At 39.2% G+C, this 19,445-nt stretch overlaps 1 protein-coding gene across 1 annotated transcript; it reads left to right on the top strand.

Annotated features, from left to right (window-relative positions):
* Positions 1-45: 45 nt before the first annotated feature.
* Positions 46-13,280, top strand: slc2a3b (solute carrier family 2 member 3b). The gene is made up of 12 exons (XM_067448922.1): positions 46-382; positions 1,078-1,223; positions 8,220-8,321; positions 8,407-8,567; positions 8,653-8,893; positions 9,595-9,757; positions 9,934-10,121; positions 10,608-10,712; positions 10,883-10,984; positions 11,154-11,225; positions 11,332-11,532; positions 11,622-13,280. The coding sequence occupies exons 2-12, from the start codon at positions 1,200-1,202 to the stop codon at positions 11,877-11,879; spliced, it is 1,617 nt and encodes a 538-aa protein (XP_067305023.1). The 5' UTR covers positions 46-382; positions 1,078-1,199; the 3' UTR covers positions 11,880-13,280.
* The last annotated feature ends 6,165 nt before the right edge of the window (positions 13,281-19,445 follow it).

Below are 19,445 nucleotides of genomic sequence, written 5' to 3'. Positions count from 1 at the left end.
TGAAATAAAGGCAGTGTCTCAACCTCATTTAGCTGCCTATCTAGATAAGAGTTATTAGGCATCATATGCATGTTCCGAGGGACACCAACTTACACCAACACGCGCCTATGATGCTCAGATACGGTCTATAGGATGCTCTAGTTTTTAAGATAGCTACGGCCATAATTTCCTGTGAAAGGATGTTACGTGAGAGACTCAAAATGTAGTTCTTGTTAAATCCTGTGACTCAAACATTACAGAAAATGGGGAAGCGTGGTTGTGTGACGACAAATAGCGCAACGTGCTGGTTCTCGTGTCTCATTCTCCATAAAACCCACGAGCGCAAGAGTGTTCATCACACACCAGCACATACCTGATCGACGCACGAGCTCTGCAAACACACGTAAATATTATTTTACATTATCTGATATAACATGCTATAAGTTGCAGTTGAACGATCTTTTATTACAATATTGACCAACATAGCCTATTGTCTCATAAGTCTACACGTTATTTCGGTTTGTTAAACCGTTTAATATTTATTAAAATAACACTGCAGTGAAGTTTATTTTACTTTTTTGACCACTCTAAATGTTCAATGTGTTTTCAATAATGAACACAGGTTTTATTATTATAAATATACAATATAATGTGTTTGTATGAAACATTTGACGTATAAATGCAGCTATAACTCTAGACTATTTGAGTAACAATCTGATCAATTGTCTTCAATCAAGGAACTGCATGAAGCTGTTATAAACTAAAGCAAGAATTATGTTATTCACTGAATGTTTCAAATTTCAGTACAGGAAAGTTACTGAAACTGTGTTTACCTATAGGCTAAACCACATTTGAGTGATATATAGATAGAGGATCTTGAATTGACAGACAGATGCTTCTTATATTTGACTTCCACGACTTTGCAATTTGCGTTGCACAATATAGCCTACTGATGCTCAACTGTCACCTCGACTCAGCAGACAACTGTTGTCGGAAATCAACTTTTTTTGTGTGGTTGTTCTTGATGAAAACATGAAAGCTTTCATTCCTGTGCATTACTGAAAACAAATCCTTTGTATTCTTTTACCCCCATTCTAGAGACTTTTCCAAATACGGATTTGTGTTTACCCATATTTTGGCTTTGCTGCAAGAAAGAGGACGAACAGAAGACTTCTGTCTCAGTTGCAATAACTTGCTCAACTTTCTCAACATTGAGCAAAATGGAGAAGATGAAAGACAGTAAGGTAGAGTTTTTTTCTCTGTCGGTGTCATTAAATAAAGTTGTGATGTTTAGTTCCCTTAGAAGGGAACTTTACACTGCGTCCACTAGGGACAGCTTTGTGAACGCCCTCAGCGTGATAGCAGATGTGTCTCATTTCGTTAAATTTCAAATGCTGCGTCCTCCGGAGGACACGTCCTGTGTAGGATGCAGTATACGGAGTGTCCTCAATCAGAATTAAACAAGACGTCCTTCGTAGGACACACAGGCAGGAAGTATCACGTTGCTATGCCAACAAGTTCAGCCTCGTTGCGCTCTCACGGCAGTTATATGAATTAAAATTATTTATAACTTGAAAATGACTATGAAATGTTTCTTGTCTTGACAGCGATGTACTGTTCTAAACGTTTAAAATGCACTAAACAGTTGTAATCCTGTTTACCACAACTATCTGTTTGAGGTAATAGACCTTAAAAAAACAAAAACAAAAGCTTGAACTACTTATTTTAAACACCACACCTACGCTCGCATGTATATCTGGCGGTGGTGCTGTTTTTTCATATAATATATTTAAAAAAAAATGACGGTTGTTAACGGAGACGCAAAGAATTGTGGGTTATCTCCAGCCGTGAAGGCTACACCTCATGTACACTCCGAATTCCTGTGAAAGAAGGACGCATTCGAAGGTCGCATTTGGAGTGTCCTTCTCACTTTTTGAAATGAGACGGCCTTATGACGTATGCAGCCTTCGAATGCGACCTCCGGAGGACGCAGCCTTCTGAAATGAGACACAGCTAGCGTCTGATGAACGTATGTCAACTTAGCCAATGGCGAACGTGAACTTCACGGGCGGGTGACGTCACGACCAGGAAAGGATAAATACACCTCCTGTCTGACCAGACTTCACCTTTTCTGCCTCAGCAAAGCACTCTTTGTAAAACTGTCTAAAACTTGTCTATGAATTGTTGTCTGTCTGATATTATCAGCTTCAATAGTAAAACAGTCATGGCAAACACATCATCTTTCAAACAGTGTGCTCCCCCGTGTCCCCGTTTCCTTACGGGGGGAGATACACATGATTTGTGTGTGATGTGTTTGGGAGTGGAGTATGCTCTGTCAGCCTTCGAGGGGGCTGACTGCGAGCATTGTTAGAAGGGTGATCAGCACTCTTCGAGAAGGGTGATCAGGCTCACGTTCCCTCTGGTTCGAAGGGCATCATGGGGATCGCAGATGGATCTCACGGAGGGGTTTGAGACGGGCGTGAGTGCTGCAATCTGTCACTCAAATCCCGCGCTGCGGCTTCTTCCGCCCGGGATGAGAGCCCGTCGTCTCAATGCTCCAGTCCAGTGTGTGTGTTGAGCGTTGGTTTGGGGGAAGATGATTCGCCATCTATTTCCCCAGCCCATGAAGAGCTAGTGGAGGTGATAACTCGCGCTGTGGCTAAATTAAACATCGATTATCGCCGGCCGAGAAACAAGGCGCTCGTCCTAAAAGCAAGTTAGACGAGCGCTTTCTTACATCTAATGTGTCACCTTCACCACTGGGGCCTTCCTTTCTTTCCTGATTTACATAGTAAGCTGTGTAGATCATGGAAGAAACTATGTTTATCACGTCTCTTAAGCCCTCAAGTAAAAACATATAGTAATACAAGAGGGCTGAAAGAATATGATTATGCGGCGATGCCGAAGGTGGATCAGACGCTTGTGAGCTATCTGTCCCCTTTGTCAGCATCGTCCCTGAAGGCCCCCACGCTCCCCACTAAGCCATTAAAGACTACATCAGGGCTGGTGGGGAAAGCGTATACGGCAGCAGGGCAGGCTGGTGCTTGTTTGCATACCATGAGCATTTTACAAGCATACCAGTCTGAACTGCTGAGGAATTTGGATGGCGGTGAGGGGATCAGCCCTGACGCAGTTCGCGAACTCTCTGAGAGCCACCAAGGAGACTGCTAGAGCTATAGGGTGGTTTATGACAGGCGATCTATGGTGGCGACAGAGAGACATCTGTGTCTCAACCTTTCTGATATTAAAGACAAAGATAGGGCTTTTCTCCTCGATGCTCCTATAGATTCCTCTGGTCTGTTTAGCGACGCTGTAAATACAGTCGTCGGCAGATTTCAAGAGAGTAGGAAGCAAGCAGAAGCTTTTAAAAAGTATCTTCCGTGCCACCACCAACCCTCTGGGGCTCTCAAGCTCTTCATATAGGCAGCAGCAAAAGGAGAATGTCGCATCTCGTGCTCCACCTCAGAGATTCGGTGGGAAAGGTCGTCACTCTCAGCCGAAGCCTTCTAAGCTGAAGACCGCGACCTGAGGGTTATGCTTCAGGGAAGAAGGCTTTAGGCCAAAAGAGGTCCTGACGCCATCACCCTTGGTTCTTCGAGGCACAGCGGTTTTCCAGCGGGTTCATGACTCGGCGTCCACTGGACAATGTGTCACTCTTTGTGTTTGGCCTCCGAGGAGGTTAAAAACACAGTCAAATCGGTTAGGGCCCAGTTTGGGATTTAGTAGCGATGCAGGCAGTCCTTGCGCCCGCACGCATTCCTGCTATTCTATCAGCCACCGAAAGAGTAAAACTAGGCCAGACACTCACTGTGAAACAGTTTCAAAAGCTGCTGGGGTTCATGGCAGCAGCTTCCAACGTGATACCTTTTGGCATGCTGTACATGAGACCTTGACAGTGGTGGCTCAGGCCCAGAGGGGGAACTCTTTTCGTATGATCAAGATTACGCGGCTGTGCGTCTGCACCTTGGTTATATGGAAGAAAAACTGGTCCCTGTCCCAGGGTCCTGTGTTGGGTATAGTGCATGTAGATCATATTACTCAGTACTTAAAAGTAATATTACATTGTAACAACCTTAAAATAAAAAAAATTCTTAACACACTTAAGTACACTTTTAGTATGTTTAGGCCAAGGCTTAGAGATGGCTCAAACAATGGCAGTGACATATTTTAAGACAGTATGTCAGTGCAAGTTGCTTTTAGTTACAACTGCTCAAACGTGAATTTTAGTCTGGGACTCAGCTGAAGCCTTGTCTGTGAAACCGGATGTTAATCATTATGATTTAAAAGTCTTTTGTCATGTTTTTTTATAAGTATATTTATTTTGATGTGTTGACTAACATACACATTTTAATAGAAATTACATTTGAATTGTAATTAAAAGGAAGCTCATCATTGACAGGGCTCAATCCGAGGGGTGGGATAAACGGTTGTCTTTCACACTCCCTCTGCACACAATAGGATAGCGCTACAACCAACCAGAGCAACGAAGGTGAAGCAGAGCTTGTTGACAGATTAAACTTTCGCCATATCCGTTTGGCAAAACTCTGAACACATCTTCCCTTTTTAAAAAGGACTTCAGTGCCGTTCTTTTCTCAGAGAAAAGCTTAACTCCAAATCTTCCAGAGTCGCGGTCAAAGCTGATTCGAAAGACCGCTGTTCGCCAGCTTCTGTGTTTACTAGAAGCACGCAAGCGCAACTCGGCCGTCATTATGTTAAGACCCGCCTACCCACACAATGTGATTGGCCTGACCAGAGTTTGGTTTTTACAGCTCAGAAGTGTATTGAGAGTTGCTAGACAACACTTGCTGCCGCTAGGGTGCGTCTAGATTTCTAGGCTAGGGAGCCACCCATGTGGTTACTTTGGTGTTACGATACAGACACAGTAAACTGTGGTTACATGCAAGAACTATAGTAAATGTTCAGGGCAGTGGGCATCTGGGGTGGATTTAAAAGGTTATAATGTGTTTTATTGTACATAAAGCTTTTTTTTTATTGCCAGTAAGATTTACGTATTGATTGTGTAATGGTTGTGCGGTGCTAATGTATAACACTAGAAGGTTCTGTTCAGGCTATTAGTGTTCAATTGATTTCATAAGTCACTTTAATATCACATGCAGTAGCTGTAGTGAGACATTTTATTCTTTGGATGGATGCTGTTTGGACCTTATCCCAACTGATTCTGATCCTAGTTCTAATTAAGTAACACATCCTGGAATGTGTGAGACAATCTCTATGCAACTCCAAGTGTGGAATAAAATAGAGGATTACAAAATGTAAATTATGAAACTGAGATATGCAAAGGAGAATGACAAGGAGGAAAGACTGTTTAGAGCAGGGTTCAGATGGCATGTTCAAACTTGAACATAATATGCACAACATTCTGACCAGTTCTTACTTGTTTTAGAACGGACAGACAGAATGGAAATTCCCAAACCAAAATCTATTAAAGGGTTTCTTCAGCGATTTAGCATATGGATTTGTATCAGTAGAAACCCGGGCGTATATTCGAATGATCGTGCAAGGGGGGTGGGATCGCACTCACAGTGCTCGGCTCAGGCAGCTGTGGGCATTCATGTAAATGGAGCAGTGCGGAGCAAAGTGAGTGTTTCAACTTCTCAAATTAATTCCTATGAAAGTTAAGCTTCCAAAGGCATGAACTGAAAACGCGCCAGACTGAACACATGCTGTGAATGTATGCCGCGGCCGTGCTTACCTCAGCTCTAGTGAGGAATGTAATCCGACTCCTGCTGCGTTTGTGCCGTGACTCTCGTACGGCTTACTCACACTTTATTGAAAAGACACGTTCAGTTTTAATTGTAGTGTCTGTTCTCTAACTGAACTGGATTTTATGAAAATGAACACAGCGGGAAAGTGAAGTGATTCAATAATCCAGTAGCGGTCGTTTTGGGAGTGGCCTTGTAGGGCAGCGAAGCAAGTGCATTCTGGGAGTTGTTGTCTTTCATCCCCATGAGACAAAAATAAATTTTCTGTCTTTTCTCAGTCTAGAAGGCACCAAAATTAACTACATTAATGACCCAGTTTAAATACAAAGCTTAATGCTAAATCACTGAAGTAAGTTTAGGGAGACTGGGGTGCATGGCGGGATGTTGGGGTGCAAATGTGAGCCGGCCTATCCTGATCAATAGAGATGAAAGACAGTGATCTATCGCCCTTTATCAGCAAAACTTGTTTTGCACTTCGAATTCTTTCATAATGACGGCTCTGGCTCCTTACAGATCATATGGGTCCTTGTTTACAGTCACTCCTCCAGAAGTCAGCTGCTGTTTCTGTGTGCTATGTTTGGGTCTGTTTAGGTCTCTATCATAACATTAGACTGTTGTTCACATGTAGAAGTTCCTGTGCGCAGGTTTTAAGGTGCAGTGCACTGTTTTTGTACAGACATTTGCTAAATACTGCATAGCAAGTACATAAAAAATACAAATATGTCACTCAATATACCCTATATTACTCCCAAGACGGCATGAAACAGATCAAGACAGATCTTGATCAGATCTTGATCAGATCAAGATCTTCAACAGATCTTGATCAGATCAAGCTTATTATATTTGCAGCCGTACAGACGTCACACAGCTGATAATTAGCTTGGATTGCTATTTCTTTTAATTTGACATAAGAGTGAGGAACAGATATCAAGTTCTGGGAAACCAGAGAGTTTGAGAAGTGTGAGAAAAAAATTACACATTTATGATGTCCACTGATTTATGCAATTCTGTTGTTCCACTTTCATACATACGACAAAAAATGACTGTATTGTGTAATATGTTGTATAAGGATTTGCGTGCCATTTAGAATGATTTTTCCCATGGCTTAAATCTAGTTCAAGACTAAAATCCATGTTTGAGCTGTTTTAACTGAAAGCAACTTGCACTGACATTTCTTAAAATAGTTCAGTGTGCCATTATTTTGTCTAAAGATGCACACCAGTAATGTTTTTCTCTAAGACGCGTTTATAAAAACTATGACCTAATTGAACTAAGGCCTAATACTGGCTTCATCTAAGCCCTGTCTATGAAACGACCCAAATACCACAATAAAATGTTACAGATACTAGTAAGGGTTGGTCATGAATAGTTTAAAAAGCTTTCTAATAAATATTGGCGCAAGATTATGCTTTGTCTTCTTTTCATCAGTCTTTTAGTTCCCTTCCCCTTAATTGAGGTAGCAAACAGGATGTGATGCAGAATTGCATTTTCAATTTGACTGTAAATTAAATATAATTAAAATAAACAGAAATTCATAGAATTTCAAAGCTGCAATTTGTATCTAGGCTTTGACAAAGGACTTTTTACGTTTTGATAAATATTTATCTTGATGAATATTTATAGACCTTAAAAACAGAGGATACTGAGTGTGACTGAGTAAAACGAGATTGATTTGTGATTTTTAAAATAAAGGCAAAAAAAGTGAGAAAGGTTCTCTTATCTTTTTTCGTTTAGGTTTCTTTAGCTCTTTAAAGTGTTATTTTTTTATAATAAACCCCTTTACAAGGGACCCACTTCCAAAACTAGAAAGGCAGCTATATTTTCATGAAGATACGTTTGAACTGAGAAACCTTTGGCTCGGCTTCATAGACAGGGTTTAGCTTAAGCCAGGATTAGGCCTTAGTTCAATTAGGGCATTTAAGTAGTTTAAACATTACCGGTGTAGCCTGGTTAAAACCAGAACATTCTCAGAGGTAACTGAGTTATGGTCTGGCAGAGCTTCATAGACAAATCATTTCCAAGTTATAGTTTAACTTTACACTATATATATATAGAGAAGAAACAAAAGGAACATGCAGCTATGGTTGTCAATAAAATCAAATAATTAATTTAATGGTTTCCAAACAGTCTTAAGAAAGCAGAATAAAACAGTAATGATGTGAAATGATGTTCATTTTCATTTTGTATATTATTATTATATATTATTTTATATATTATTATTATTATATTTTCTCTGAGCCTTTCTCTGATATATATAAAACATGTAACATATTCAAATATTATTTTTTATATAAATATTATTAAAATATTATAACATTGTAATCTCGGAAATAAAAAGTGCTGCAGAACTATTTCACATCAACAACAAAGTGCAAGAAATTAAGAAAGAAAAAATGGGACCGTTTTTGTGCATATTTTGAGATATTTTAGGTCATAGTTTCTTTCTCTGTTACATTCATCTTTACTCTTGTCATTTTTCTGCATGTCACAGTATGTGCATTTCTTCTTTTTGTTTAGGGGAAGCAGGTGACATGCTACCTGGTGCTCTGCGTGTCCACGGCCGTCATCGGCTCGCTGCAGTTCGGCTACAACACAGGAGTCATCAACGCACCCGATCAGGTAAACATTTCAGTGAGGAACATTTTAGACTTCAAAAAACAACACATCATCACTTACTTCTGTCTGTCTTTCTGTTGATGATCAGAAAGTGAAGGACTTCTTCAGAAACGTGACTCTGGTGCGCACTGGAGAGCCTATGCATGAATCCACACTCACCATGGTGTGGAGTATCGCTGTTTCCATCTTCAATGTCGGCGGCATGATCGGGTCTCTTAGTGTTGGCGCTATGGTTGACAAGCTTGGGAGGTGAGAAAATAGTGACCAAAATCACACAATATATTTTGACATAAAAACAGAACATCTTGATTCATCTCCAAAATTCTCTTTACAGACGGAAATCAATGCTGCTGTCCAACATCCTGGCTCTGATTGGTGGAGGCCTGATGGGTTTATCCAGCATATGCACCTCCTATGAGTTGATGATAGTGGGCCGTCTAGTGATTGGTGGGTTCTGTGGTCTGTGCACAGGACTGACACCCATGTATGTGGGTGAAATTTCTCCAACGGCACTGCGAGGGGCTTTTGGCACCCTTCACCAGCTCGGGGTGGTCATCGGCATCCTGGTTGCACAGGTTAGATTTTCCTATGGATAAATGTAAATAAGAGATCGCTCAAAAATATCACTCAAACCCATATCTCATTCAAAACCCATATGGTTTTCTTTTTTTCATGCAATTAGAATAAAACTAAAGATTCCAAAAGCAAAAACAAAAATTCAAAAGTAGCATCAAAATATATTAAAATTGGTGTATACAACTTGTGTGCTATAGTCCTCTGAAGTCATATGATAGCATTGTGCAAGGGACAGACTGAAATTGAAAGCATTATTCCCAACAAATCTTGACTTCTCCATTGTATATATTCAGTAGTGATGTAAGATTTGTGAAGAAATTATTCTTGAGTCGGATATTGTCAATGAGTTCCTTCACATCACAAAACTGAACTGGTTTGATTCATGAGTTCACTGACTCGTTCAAAGTTTTTGTTGTATAATAACAAATTACTATTCTTTTCTCATAAAATTTTATTTCATGGTTTCGGAAGATATTTGGACCATTTTTATGATGGTTGAAAGCTTCAGTCTTTATTAATTGTATTTTAAGGGAAGTCTTCAAAATGTATCATTTTATATTCTACAGAAGAAAGGGAGTCGTCTGGTTTCGGAACATTCAGACTTTTATTTACAGTAAATAACAGTCGTTATTTAGGACTTCACCTAAAAAGTCAAATGGAAATAGTTATAAATGTGTCATTTTTGTGGATTCTATGGTAGATCTTAGGTCTGGAGTCATTGCTGGGGTCTCAGTCTTTGTGGCCGTTGTTGCTGGCTCTGACTGCGCTGCCTGCAGTGTTACAGAGTGTTATGCTGATCTTCTGCCCGGAGAGCCCTCGATACCTGCTGATCAGTCTCAACCGGGAGGATGAGGCACGCCAAGGTGAGTCTGCTATGACTGCTCGGGACTAAAGAAAAGTCTTTAGAAGCGTTACATTTGGATCTAGAAAGAGCAGGAGACATGCGGAACATACCATTGAGTGCTGCCTTAGCAACTGAAGTGTATTTACTCTTCCACACTGACTTTGTTGAGCTTTCTCTCTTTCTTCTGCTCTTTAGTGCTGACACATCTTCGTGGGCATTCAGATGTTGAGGATGACATTCGTGAGATGAAGGAAGAGGCCATGAAGATGTCAATGGAGAAGAAGGTTTCTATTCCGGAGCTGTTCCGTAACTCCGCCTATAGACAGCCCATTATTATTGCCATAATCCTGCAGCTGTCCCAGCAACTGTCCGGCATCAACGCTGTGAGTCTCACACTCAACACTCCCCACCATTCCCCACACCAGTTACATAAAAACTTTTAAAAGTTATCTTTGATTATCATATCTTGTTAAACATCTCAATAGTCAGCAGTGCCTTGTTTTACCCTATATAAAATACTTAACATCTACAGTATAAACCAATATAAATACTATATATACCTTGTAAATAGATAGATAGATAGATAGATAGATAGATAGATAGATAGATAGATAGATAGATAGATAGATAGATAGATAGATAGATAGATAGATAGATAGATAGATAGATAGATAGATAGATAGATAGATAGATAGATAGATAGATAGTTAGATAGATAGATAGATAGATAAAACTAGACAAATATTTTTGTTTTCAGTGTTTGTCACTTTATTTGCAATGTTCCCTTTCATGTTTTCCCCATGTCAACTCACAGTATTGACATAAACTGTTCTAAATGTTAAACAGCTGCATTTTTGTACATTTTCTAGGCAATTTATTACTCAACAGAGATCTTCAGAGGAGCAGGTATCACTGAGCCAGTCTTTGCCACCATTGGAGTGGGTGCGGTCAACACTCTCTTCACTGTTGTCTCTGTGAGTTTAAACAGCTGAGCTAATATACTTACATAAACAAACATTTAAAAGGAACTGTACTGTAGGAAACCAGTTGTCAAACTCATTTCATGCCCTTATATTTGTTAAAACACTTTTGTGAGGGTGTAGAAAGAACAGTGTGTTGATGATCCCACTGCTTTGCTCAACAGCTCTTCCTGGTGGAGAGGGCAGGCAGAAGAACCCTTCATATGGTTGGACTGGCTGGAATGGCTTTCTGTGTTCTGCTCATGACTATTTCTCTTAAAATTTCGGTCAGTTTTGATATATAATTAAATACAATTAAATATATATGATCATTAAATTGGCCTTTATGATAAACTATTGATATTCAGAAGTGAATGGGATGGAGATTCATTCAAATTAAATATTAAAGAATAGAGACTACATTTTTTAATTCATTCTGTCTTTTCGGATCTATAGGACCCTGAAGGTGTTGCAGGTGCTGGACTTGTTCAGAATAGCACTGCTATCTCCAAACCTGCATCTGAAGAGGTCAGTGTGTGACTTTACTAATGAACGCCAACTTATATTTAAGTTTGAATTCGTTCACTTATGTGTATCTTTTCTCTCTACAAATTATTACATTTCCGGCTAACAGGGAATTTCAGCAATCAGCATTCTGGCCATTCTGGCAGTGTTCGGATATGTGGCCAGTTTTGAGATGGGACCAGGACCAATCCCGTGGTTCATAGTGGCAGAGTTATTTGCTCAGGGCCCACGTCCGGCAGCCATCGCTGTAGCCGGATGCTGCAACTGGACCGCCAGCTTCATTGTCACACTGTCTTTCCCACCGCTATTGGTGAGAACCTTGTCACAGAATTACACAGTATCACATTTTTCATGGATACAGAAACTTAACCCATTATTATGACCTTGCTTCCTTTCCAGAAACTGTGCGGCCCGTATGTGTTCATCATATTTCTCATCTTCCTCATCTTCTTCTTCGTGTTTACCTACTTCCGGGTTCCTGAGACAAAAGGCCGGACGTTTGAGGACATTTCCAGTGGGTTTTCCAATGCTGCAGGCTCCAATGCACCCAACTACATGTCTCCAGAGGGTGCCATCTCTCTGCCAGTGTCCCCGTCATCAGAGAAGTTTCAGATGACTGAGTTGGCTGGACAGGAGAAAAGTGGAACAAACCTATAGACAAACCCCATAGTTTACACAAAAGATTGACACTTTAAATGGACTCCTGCAGTGGACAATAGAGAACAGATGCAGCTAAATAATGGGCATTATTACAAAGGAAATAGCTTGGCAGTATTAGCTTGGATGGTATTGAGAGCCCTTTTATAATTGGCAATTATAAAGTAATTTTTAGCAAATAAGTGTTAAATGTAGTTACAGATGCCTAATGATAAATTGCTGAATGTTTAATCAACTTAACTGATATGTGAGTATTCTACTGAGCACTAAGCACTTGTCCATAATCATGAGTAATATCAAACTGATTACTGTGACATAATTAAATAGTTAATTAACAGATTACTCATATTGCCCAAATAATTAAATAAGACTAAATGTATGCACTAATCAGACTCGCTGATGGCCTTTTTTATATGGGTTTGAGTCCCACTGTACAAGTTCAGTTATTTATGCCATGATGTTTATTTAGGTGATCCTAGTTTTAGAAGTTTTACTGAAGGTACAGTATTCATCCCTGAAGTATTGTCATGACAGTTGTCAGTCAGCCTGACTGAATTAACAGTACTGACACAGATCATATGAAAGTTCATCGTGATAGCCCAGCAATCACAAGCACTCATTTATTGTTTAATATGGACCTATGTGCATCCCATATATTTCATTTTTTAATTAGACTCCATTTGGTTGTTGGGGGTAGTTAGAACTGTATGTGTATACTATAAAAGTATTGCTCAACTATGTAAATATATATATATTTTGGTTTTGTTTACATTTATTGCTGCATTTTGTTGCACTGTATGTTTAAGATGCTTTCTGGGTTTTGACCAAATATTGAGTTTTTGTGTGTGTGTGTGTGTGTGTGTGTGTGTGTGTGTGTGTGTGTGTGTGTGTGTGTGTGTGTGTGTGTGTGTGTGTGTGTGTGTGTGTGTGTGTGTTTTATATATATTTATATATATTGTTATATTTATAGCTTTTATAATTATAAATTCATTCATTTTCCTTTCATTGTAACAAGCACATTGTCCTAAATATTGGTAGCCAATATTTAATACAGCGGGCATTTGGAAGCATATTTTATGAAATTGTCAAGATTAAAACATTCCCATGATTTGATTTTACTTGCGTTTGTTACTTTGCATTAGAGGTAGCCTACTCTACTATTTTTTTTTTTTTTTTTAGATAACTGTCATAACATGCCGTGAGACGTTGCATCCTCTAGTAAAGTAATAATAAATAATTACTTATTTGTAAGTCACAATCATGAGATCATGAGTTTACTGTAATTTAATAATACTGTCTGATTTATTTTTAAAAGAGGCTATTCAAATGTGGTTTAAATGCTATACAACACTGTTTTATGTTCAAAATTAACACAATTTAAATAATGATCAATAAATCATCAATCCTTCCAAAATGTTTGTGTCTTACAATGATTTACTATGGTAAGCTTCCTTCAAGTGTTTATATTTTATTCAGGCGGGGATCGTTTTAGCGGGAAATTACCACATTCGCCCGTGCGTCGCTTTTGGAGGACGCATTCCAACTCAAGGTAGGAACTAGAAAGACACGAAGACACGTTAATGTCAAATGGAAGCTTCAAGGGTTAGTTCAGCCAAAAATGAAAATTCTCACTTACCCTTATATCGTTCGTCACCCTTAAGACGTCCAGTCTGTTCATCTTCGGAACACAAATTAAGACATTTTTGTTGAAATCCGATGGCTCAGAAAGGCCTTCAAAGTCCATCTCATTACAGTGATTCTACAATAATTTTATGAAGCGACGAGAATAGTTTTTGTGCGCAAAAAAAAAAAAAAAAAAACTAATAACGACTAATAGTGATGGGCCGGTTATGAATCAGCCATAGATTTATGATTCCGATCGGGTGTCAAACTCAGGGTCAAACTGCCAGACTGCTTAAATCACGTGACATTGGCCGTGACATAACCGTTCGAAACTTTGTTTTGAGTCGTTATTTAGTTTTAGTTTTTTTTTAGTTTTTTGCGGACAAAAACTATTCTCGTAGCTTCATAAAATTATTATAGAATCACTGTAGTGAGATAGACTTTGTAACGACGTCTTTAGTGCCTTTTATGGGTCTTAAGAGGGGAAATGACATTGGTGTCCTGTCTGAGCCATCGGATTTCAACACAAATATTTCATTTGTGTTTCGAATATGAACGGAGGTCTTACAGGTGTAGAATGTGTGGTAATTAATTAAAGAGAATTTTCTTTTTGGGTGAACTAACCATAGATATCTATGGAACTAACCCTTTCACTTCCTGTCTCCCGAGTTACCTGATATAAAGTTGGTTTGACCGTGGATATTAGACAGATTCAGCCGCTAAAAAATTCAATAGATTCTTAGTGGATGACAATAATGTATAAAATGTGTTTTAGCTGAAGGGTATTATGACGTGGAACTGAACACAGATGACAGTTTATTTGTCTTAATCCTCCTCAATAAAGGGTTCCCTCCTCCCCAGTTAGGGACAGTTAACGTAAAGGCCAGTTAGGGACCGTCCACAAATGTGGAAGAGGAGGAACTCGTTTCTTTTTTTATTATTATTTTTTTGTTTATTTTTGTTGTTGTTGTTGTTGTTGAGAGAGCAACTTTGAAACGTACACACATAGCGCTCACTGGCAGAGTAAATAGAAAAGAATAATTATTGTTATTAATAAAAGTTATAACAATCTTATATACGATTTTATAATATATATAATACCTATAAATAAATTAATGAAATTATAGCATTTACATCTGGTCTACTTTAAAATTGTAATCATTTATTTTTATTTTGGAAAAAAACAGTATTGCATTTATTTTATTGCCAATTTATTGGTTATGGTGGGTTAATCTGCTTATCAATGTTGGCTGTTTATTGATATCAGTGCATCCCTAAAAATACAGTAATTAAATCTAAATCACAAAAGACACTATAAAATATGTTCAGTCTTTTTTAAGCAAGAAAATCATCCTCATCTGAAATTTTCCAAATGTCAATCTACCGGCCCCATTCCTTTTCCATTTGTTCATGATTTACTGGACAAGGATTAAGGATAAGGATTTTTAACAATCCTGAAATTATTAAACTATATCTTATCTACTCTAAGTAGATAATGTACAATAATGCAAATATACAATTACTATATCACATTTATAGAAATGGTGTGGGGAGCCTTTATTCAAAAAGAAAAACATTTGTGATGGTGAATTAAAATAAATCATGATTGTAATGTTTTTTTTTTTCTTGTCTTTTTTATATCTTATTTTAATGCTTGGATTTAATGCTTTAATGCTGGTTGAGAACGACTGATCTAACACACTGCTTTCCATTTTCATTATTGTTTTTTAAATGTTTTTTTTAATTATTATTATGATTATTTATTTAACACATTTAATGTTATTATTTTAATAGTATTGTGTTACAAACTGTCAGCAAAAGACATGCTATTGAAATTTAAACAATTTACATCTATTAATCAATTTAAAAGTGTTTACAAGGCACTTAAAAGAGTTAGTTGTTTTACTTGCACTTGTTTTAAATAAAGATGCTAATCTGAATAAAATTCACATGGTACAGGTTACTACATTACTTTATTGAAGCACAATATGAAACCAAATACAATGCATGGATAATATACTAATACACATACATTATATAAGACCGTGAAATAACTTTACTGGTTCCTGAGTCCTTGGTGGTCTTGTAATTCAATAGCATTTATCCTAGATTATGTGCTGGACTTTAAAACTTTGGTTTATACAAGGACTTTTATTTTGATACTTATTTCTGAGTTTCCCTTGGTTTTCTTATGGCTTCCTGTTTAAAAGAGGAAGTAGGCCATATTTCTTGTGTGCTTGAGTTGTGCAAGGTGCTCCATGTGGTTGCAGACATCCAGCTTCATCATGCCTATTAGAGCCCTTTGAAATGCAATATCTTTTCACACTTTTCATGATTAAACTTCATAAAATGCACCTTCGTGGAGTTGATTGTGGAAGTGTTTAGCGGCTGGATAGCTGGAACAATTAAAACAGTGAGGCCAGTGACAGTGAAAAGATAAGCAGCAAATTGGAAAGATGGACAGGATGTCTGTCTAACAACTGCATCTATCAGAGATAAGGGAATATCTCTGCTTGTAAGCCTGCACAGCGATAATGTCTTCAAGAGAATCTAAATCATCGCTGCACCATTGCATGCACAAAGAAAGTGATGATGCTTGCTCCAACTCACAATCTTCTACCTTATCTAGAAGTTCTACGGCTAGTTTAGCCATCATGAAAGCTCGTGCAAAGGCAGAGGCAGCCAAGGCAAGAGCAGCTCATTCAAAGAAAGAAATTGAGATTAAAGTGGAACAAGCCCGGCTTCAAGCAACTCTAGAGGCATTGCAGGAAGAGAAAGAAAAAGATGCAGCCATAGCCGAAGCAGATATTCTAGCAGCAGCCTTCACAGAAGTAGATCATGTATCGGCATCAGAGTTTTCCAAAGAGCTCAGCGTCCAACGTACTGCAGACTATGTAAGACAGCAAGCTTCTAGCCGCCGTAATTCACAAGGTAATCCTGAGCACATGTCAGACACCTATAGCCTGGCTAAATTCCTTGCACGCAGTCAGTTGGTAACTTCTGGATTGAATTCTTTTGATGATAAACCAATAAATTATTGGGCTTGGCGATCATCTTTTAAAACTACCATTGCAGACCTTGACCTTAAGCCAGAGGAAGAGATGGATTTGCTCATCAAATATCTTGGAAGAGAATCATCTGAACAGGTTCGAAGAATAAAATCAGTTAATATCAGGCACCCTTTTATAGGTCTACAAATGGCTTGGGAGAGGCTAGAGGAAATGTATGGCTCATCAGAGGCAATTGAAAGGGCTCTCTTCTTCAAATTGGAAAGCTTCCCTAAAATATCGGGTAGAGATCTGTATAGACTGCGTGATTTTGGAGATCTGCTTGCAGAGCTAGAGGCAGCAAAGCTGGATGGCTATCTTCCTGGGTTGTCCTATCTTGACACCGCTCATGGATTGAGCCCGATTGTAGGAAAACTTCCTTATAATATCCAAGAAAAATGGATTTCGTTTGGATCAAAGTACAAGAGAGAGCATCTTGTGGCCTTCCCACCATTTTCTGTGTTTTCTGACTTTATTCGTTCAGAAGCAAAAACAAGAACCGATCCAAGTTTTACCATTTTTCCTTCAGCACCACAAGAAAGAAGAGAAAGATCAGATAAATTCAGGCAAGCTTCTATAGCTGTTCATAAAACCCAAGTTAACATGTCTGAGACGAGAGATGCTACGGACTGGATACGGACTGTTGATCCTCATCGTTACTGTATCATCCATGACAAGCCTCATCCATTGAAAAGATGCAGAGGCTTTAGAGCGAAAAGTCTTGAAGATCGCAAACAGTTTCTTAAGGAACATTCAGTATGCTTCAGGTGCTGCTCCTCTATAGATCATATAGCAAAAAACTGCAAAGCTGAGATCTATTGCACGGAGTGTAATAGTGATCGTCATATGTCAGCTCTACATCCTGGTCCAGCACCTTGGAGGAAAACCATCTCTCCTGTCATAGAAGATGGCGGGGAGGAAAGTGAATTAACCAACCAAGAGGTAACGTCAAAGTGTACTGAAGTGTGTGGAGCTGGAATGAGTGCCAGAGCGTGTTCCAAGATTTGTTTGGTTAATGTTTATCCTGTGGGTAATGAAGTAGAATCCAGAAGAATGTATGCAATTCTGGATGAACAGAGCAACCGCTCATTGGCAAGAACAGAATTCTTTGAAGAGTTTCAAATCAAAGGATCTTCTTTTCCGTATTCACTCAAGACATGTGCTGGATTAAAAGAGACCACCGGAAGGAGAGCAAGTGGCTACATTGTGGAGTCATTGGATAAAAGAGTAAGCCTTCAACTTCCTACATTGCTAGAGTGCAATCAGATTCCTAACATTCGTTCTGAAATTCCTACCCCAGATGCAGCATGTAATTTCAGTCACCTTAGAGATATTGCAGATGAAATACCAGACCTCGACCCAGATGCTAACATTCTTCTTCTTCTTGGAAGGGACCTTATTAGGGTCCATAAGGTCCGTCAACAGATTAATGGTCCGCACAACGCTCCATTTGCTCAAAAGTTAGATCTTGGATGGGTGGTTATTGGAGATGTGTGTCTTGGAGGAGCTCATCGACCTGCTCATGTAGATGTTTTCAAGACTTCCATTCTTGAAAGTGGTCGGCCCAGTTGTTTCTGGCCTTGCGAAAGTCAGTTCCATGTAAAAGACCATTATGGTGCCAAGCCTCAGTATCAAGAACAGCTCACATCAAAAGCTGTAAGTGCTTTAGCAACATGTATAAGCGAGAAGCTAGGCCAATCAATCTTTGTTCGTACATCCAGAGATCACCAGCTTGCACTGTCAGTGGATGATGACAGGTTTCTACGCATAATGGACAAAGAGTTCTACCAGGATGAATCCAATGGCTGGGTGGCTCCTTTGCCGTTTCACGTTCCCAGAAGGCGGCTTCCAAATAACAAAGAGTATGCTTACAAACGTCTTTCCTCACTTCGTCATACTTTGGATAAACGTCCTCAGATGAAAGCTCATTTTCTCGAGTTTATGAAGAACATGTTTGCTAACGGACATGCAGAAATTGCTCCCCCACTCAAGAAAGACCAAGAGTGCTGGTATCTTCCTTTGTTTGGTGTCTATCATCCGCAGAAACCAAACAAGATCCGTGTGGTCTTTGACTCCAGTGCACCTTATGATGGAGTCTCATTGAATGATGTCCTACTTAAGGGGCCAGACCTCAACAATAACCTCCTGGGAGTGTTGCTAAGATTTCGTAGGGAGCCGGTGGCGATTACCGCTGACATTCAGCATATGTTCCACTGTTTTATAGTCAAAAAAGATCACAGAGATTTTCTGCGCTTCCTCTGGTATCAGGACAATGACCCAGGTAAAGAAATAATGGAGCACAGAATGTGTGTTCATGTGTTTGGCAATCGTCCTTCTCCAGCTGTTGCCATATATGGTTTGCATAGAACAGCCAAAGAGGAAGAGAAGAACTTCAACAGTGAAGTGAAAGAGTTTGTTGAACGTGATTTCTATGTTGATGATGCTCTGAAATCCTTCCCCACTGAAACGGCAGCAATTAGTGTTCTGAAGCAAACTCAAGACATGCTTGCAGTAGCCAACCTTAGGCTACATAAAATAATCTCTAATCGACCTGCAGTGATTGAGGCATTTCACCCTGATGATCGGGCTGTGGATATCAAGAATGTTGACCTCTTCTTTGAAGATACCCCAGTCCAGCGTAGCCTAGGAGTGTTATGGAGCTTGGCAACAGATACATTCACTTTCAAAGGTATTGATGATCAGAAGCCATACACCCGGCGAGGTGTACTGTCAACCGTAAACAGCCTATATGATCCATGTGGTTTTATTGCTCCTGTTACCATCAAAGGAAGGCTGTTGCTTCGGGAACTCTCAATGCAGGCTGAAGACTGGGATTCTCCATTACCAGATGACCTAAAGCCAGAATGGATCAGATGGAGGAACTCCTTACAAAACC

Source organism: Pseudorasbora parva, chromosome 7 (genome assembly GCF_024679245.1).
Source record: "Pseudorasbora parva isolate DD20220531a chromosome 7, ASM2467924v1, whole genome shotgun sequence".
NCBI lineage: Eukaryota > Metazoa > Chordata > Actinopteri > Cypriniformes > Gobionidae > Pseudorasbora > Pseudorasbora parva.
This window is presented reverse-complemented; position numbering and strand designations above follow the sequence as displayed.

Bases quoted from the DNA above. Each gene is read 5' to 3' on its own strand.
- slc2a3b (XM_067448922.1), top strand. From the start codon at position 1,200: ATGGAGAAGATGAAAGACAGTAAG. The intron at 8,322-8,406 runs GTAAACATTTCA...GTTGATGATCAG, and splicing joins TCATCAACGCACCCGATCAG to AAAGTGAAGGACTTCTTCAG. The intron at 10,122-10,607 runs GTGAGTCTCACA...TACATTTTCTAG, and splicing joins AACTGTCCGGCATCAACGCT to GCAATTTATTACTCAACAGA.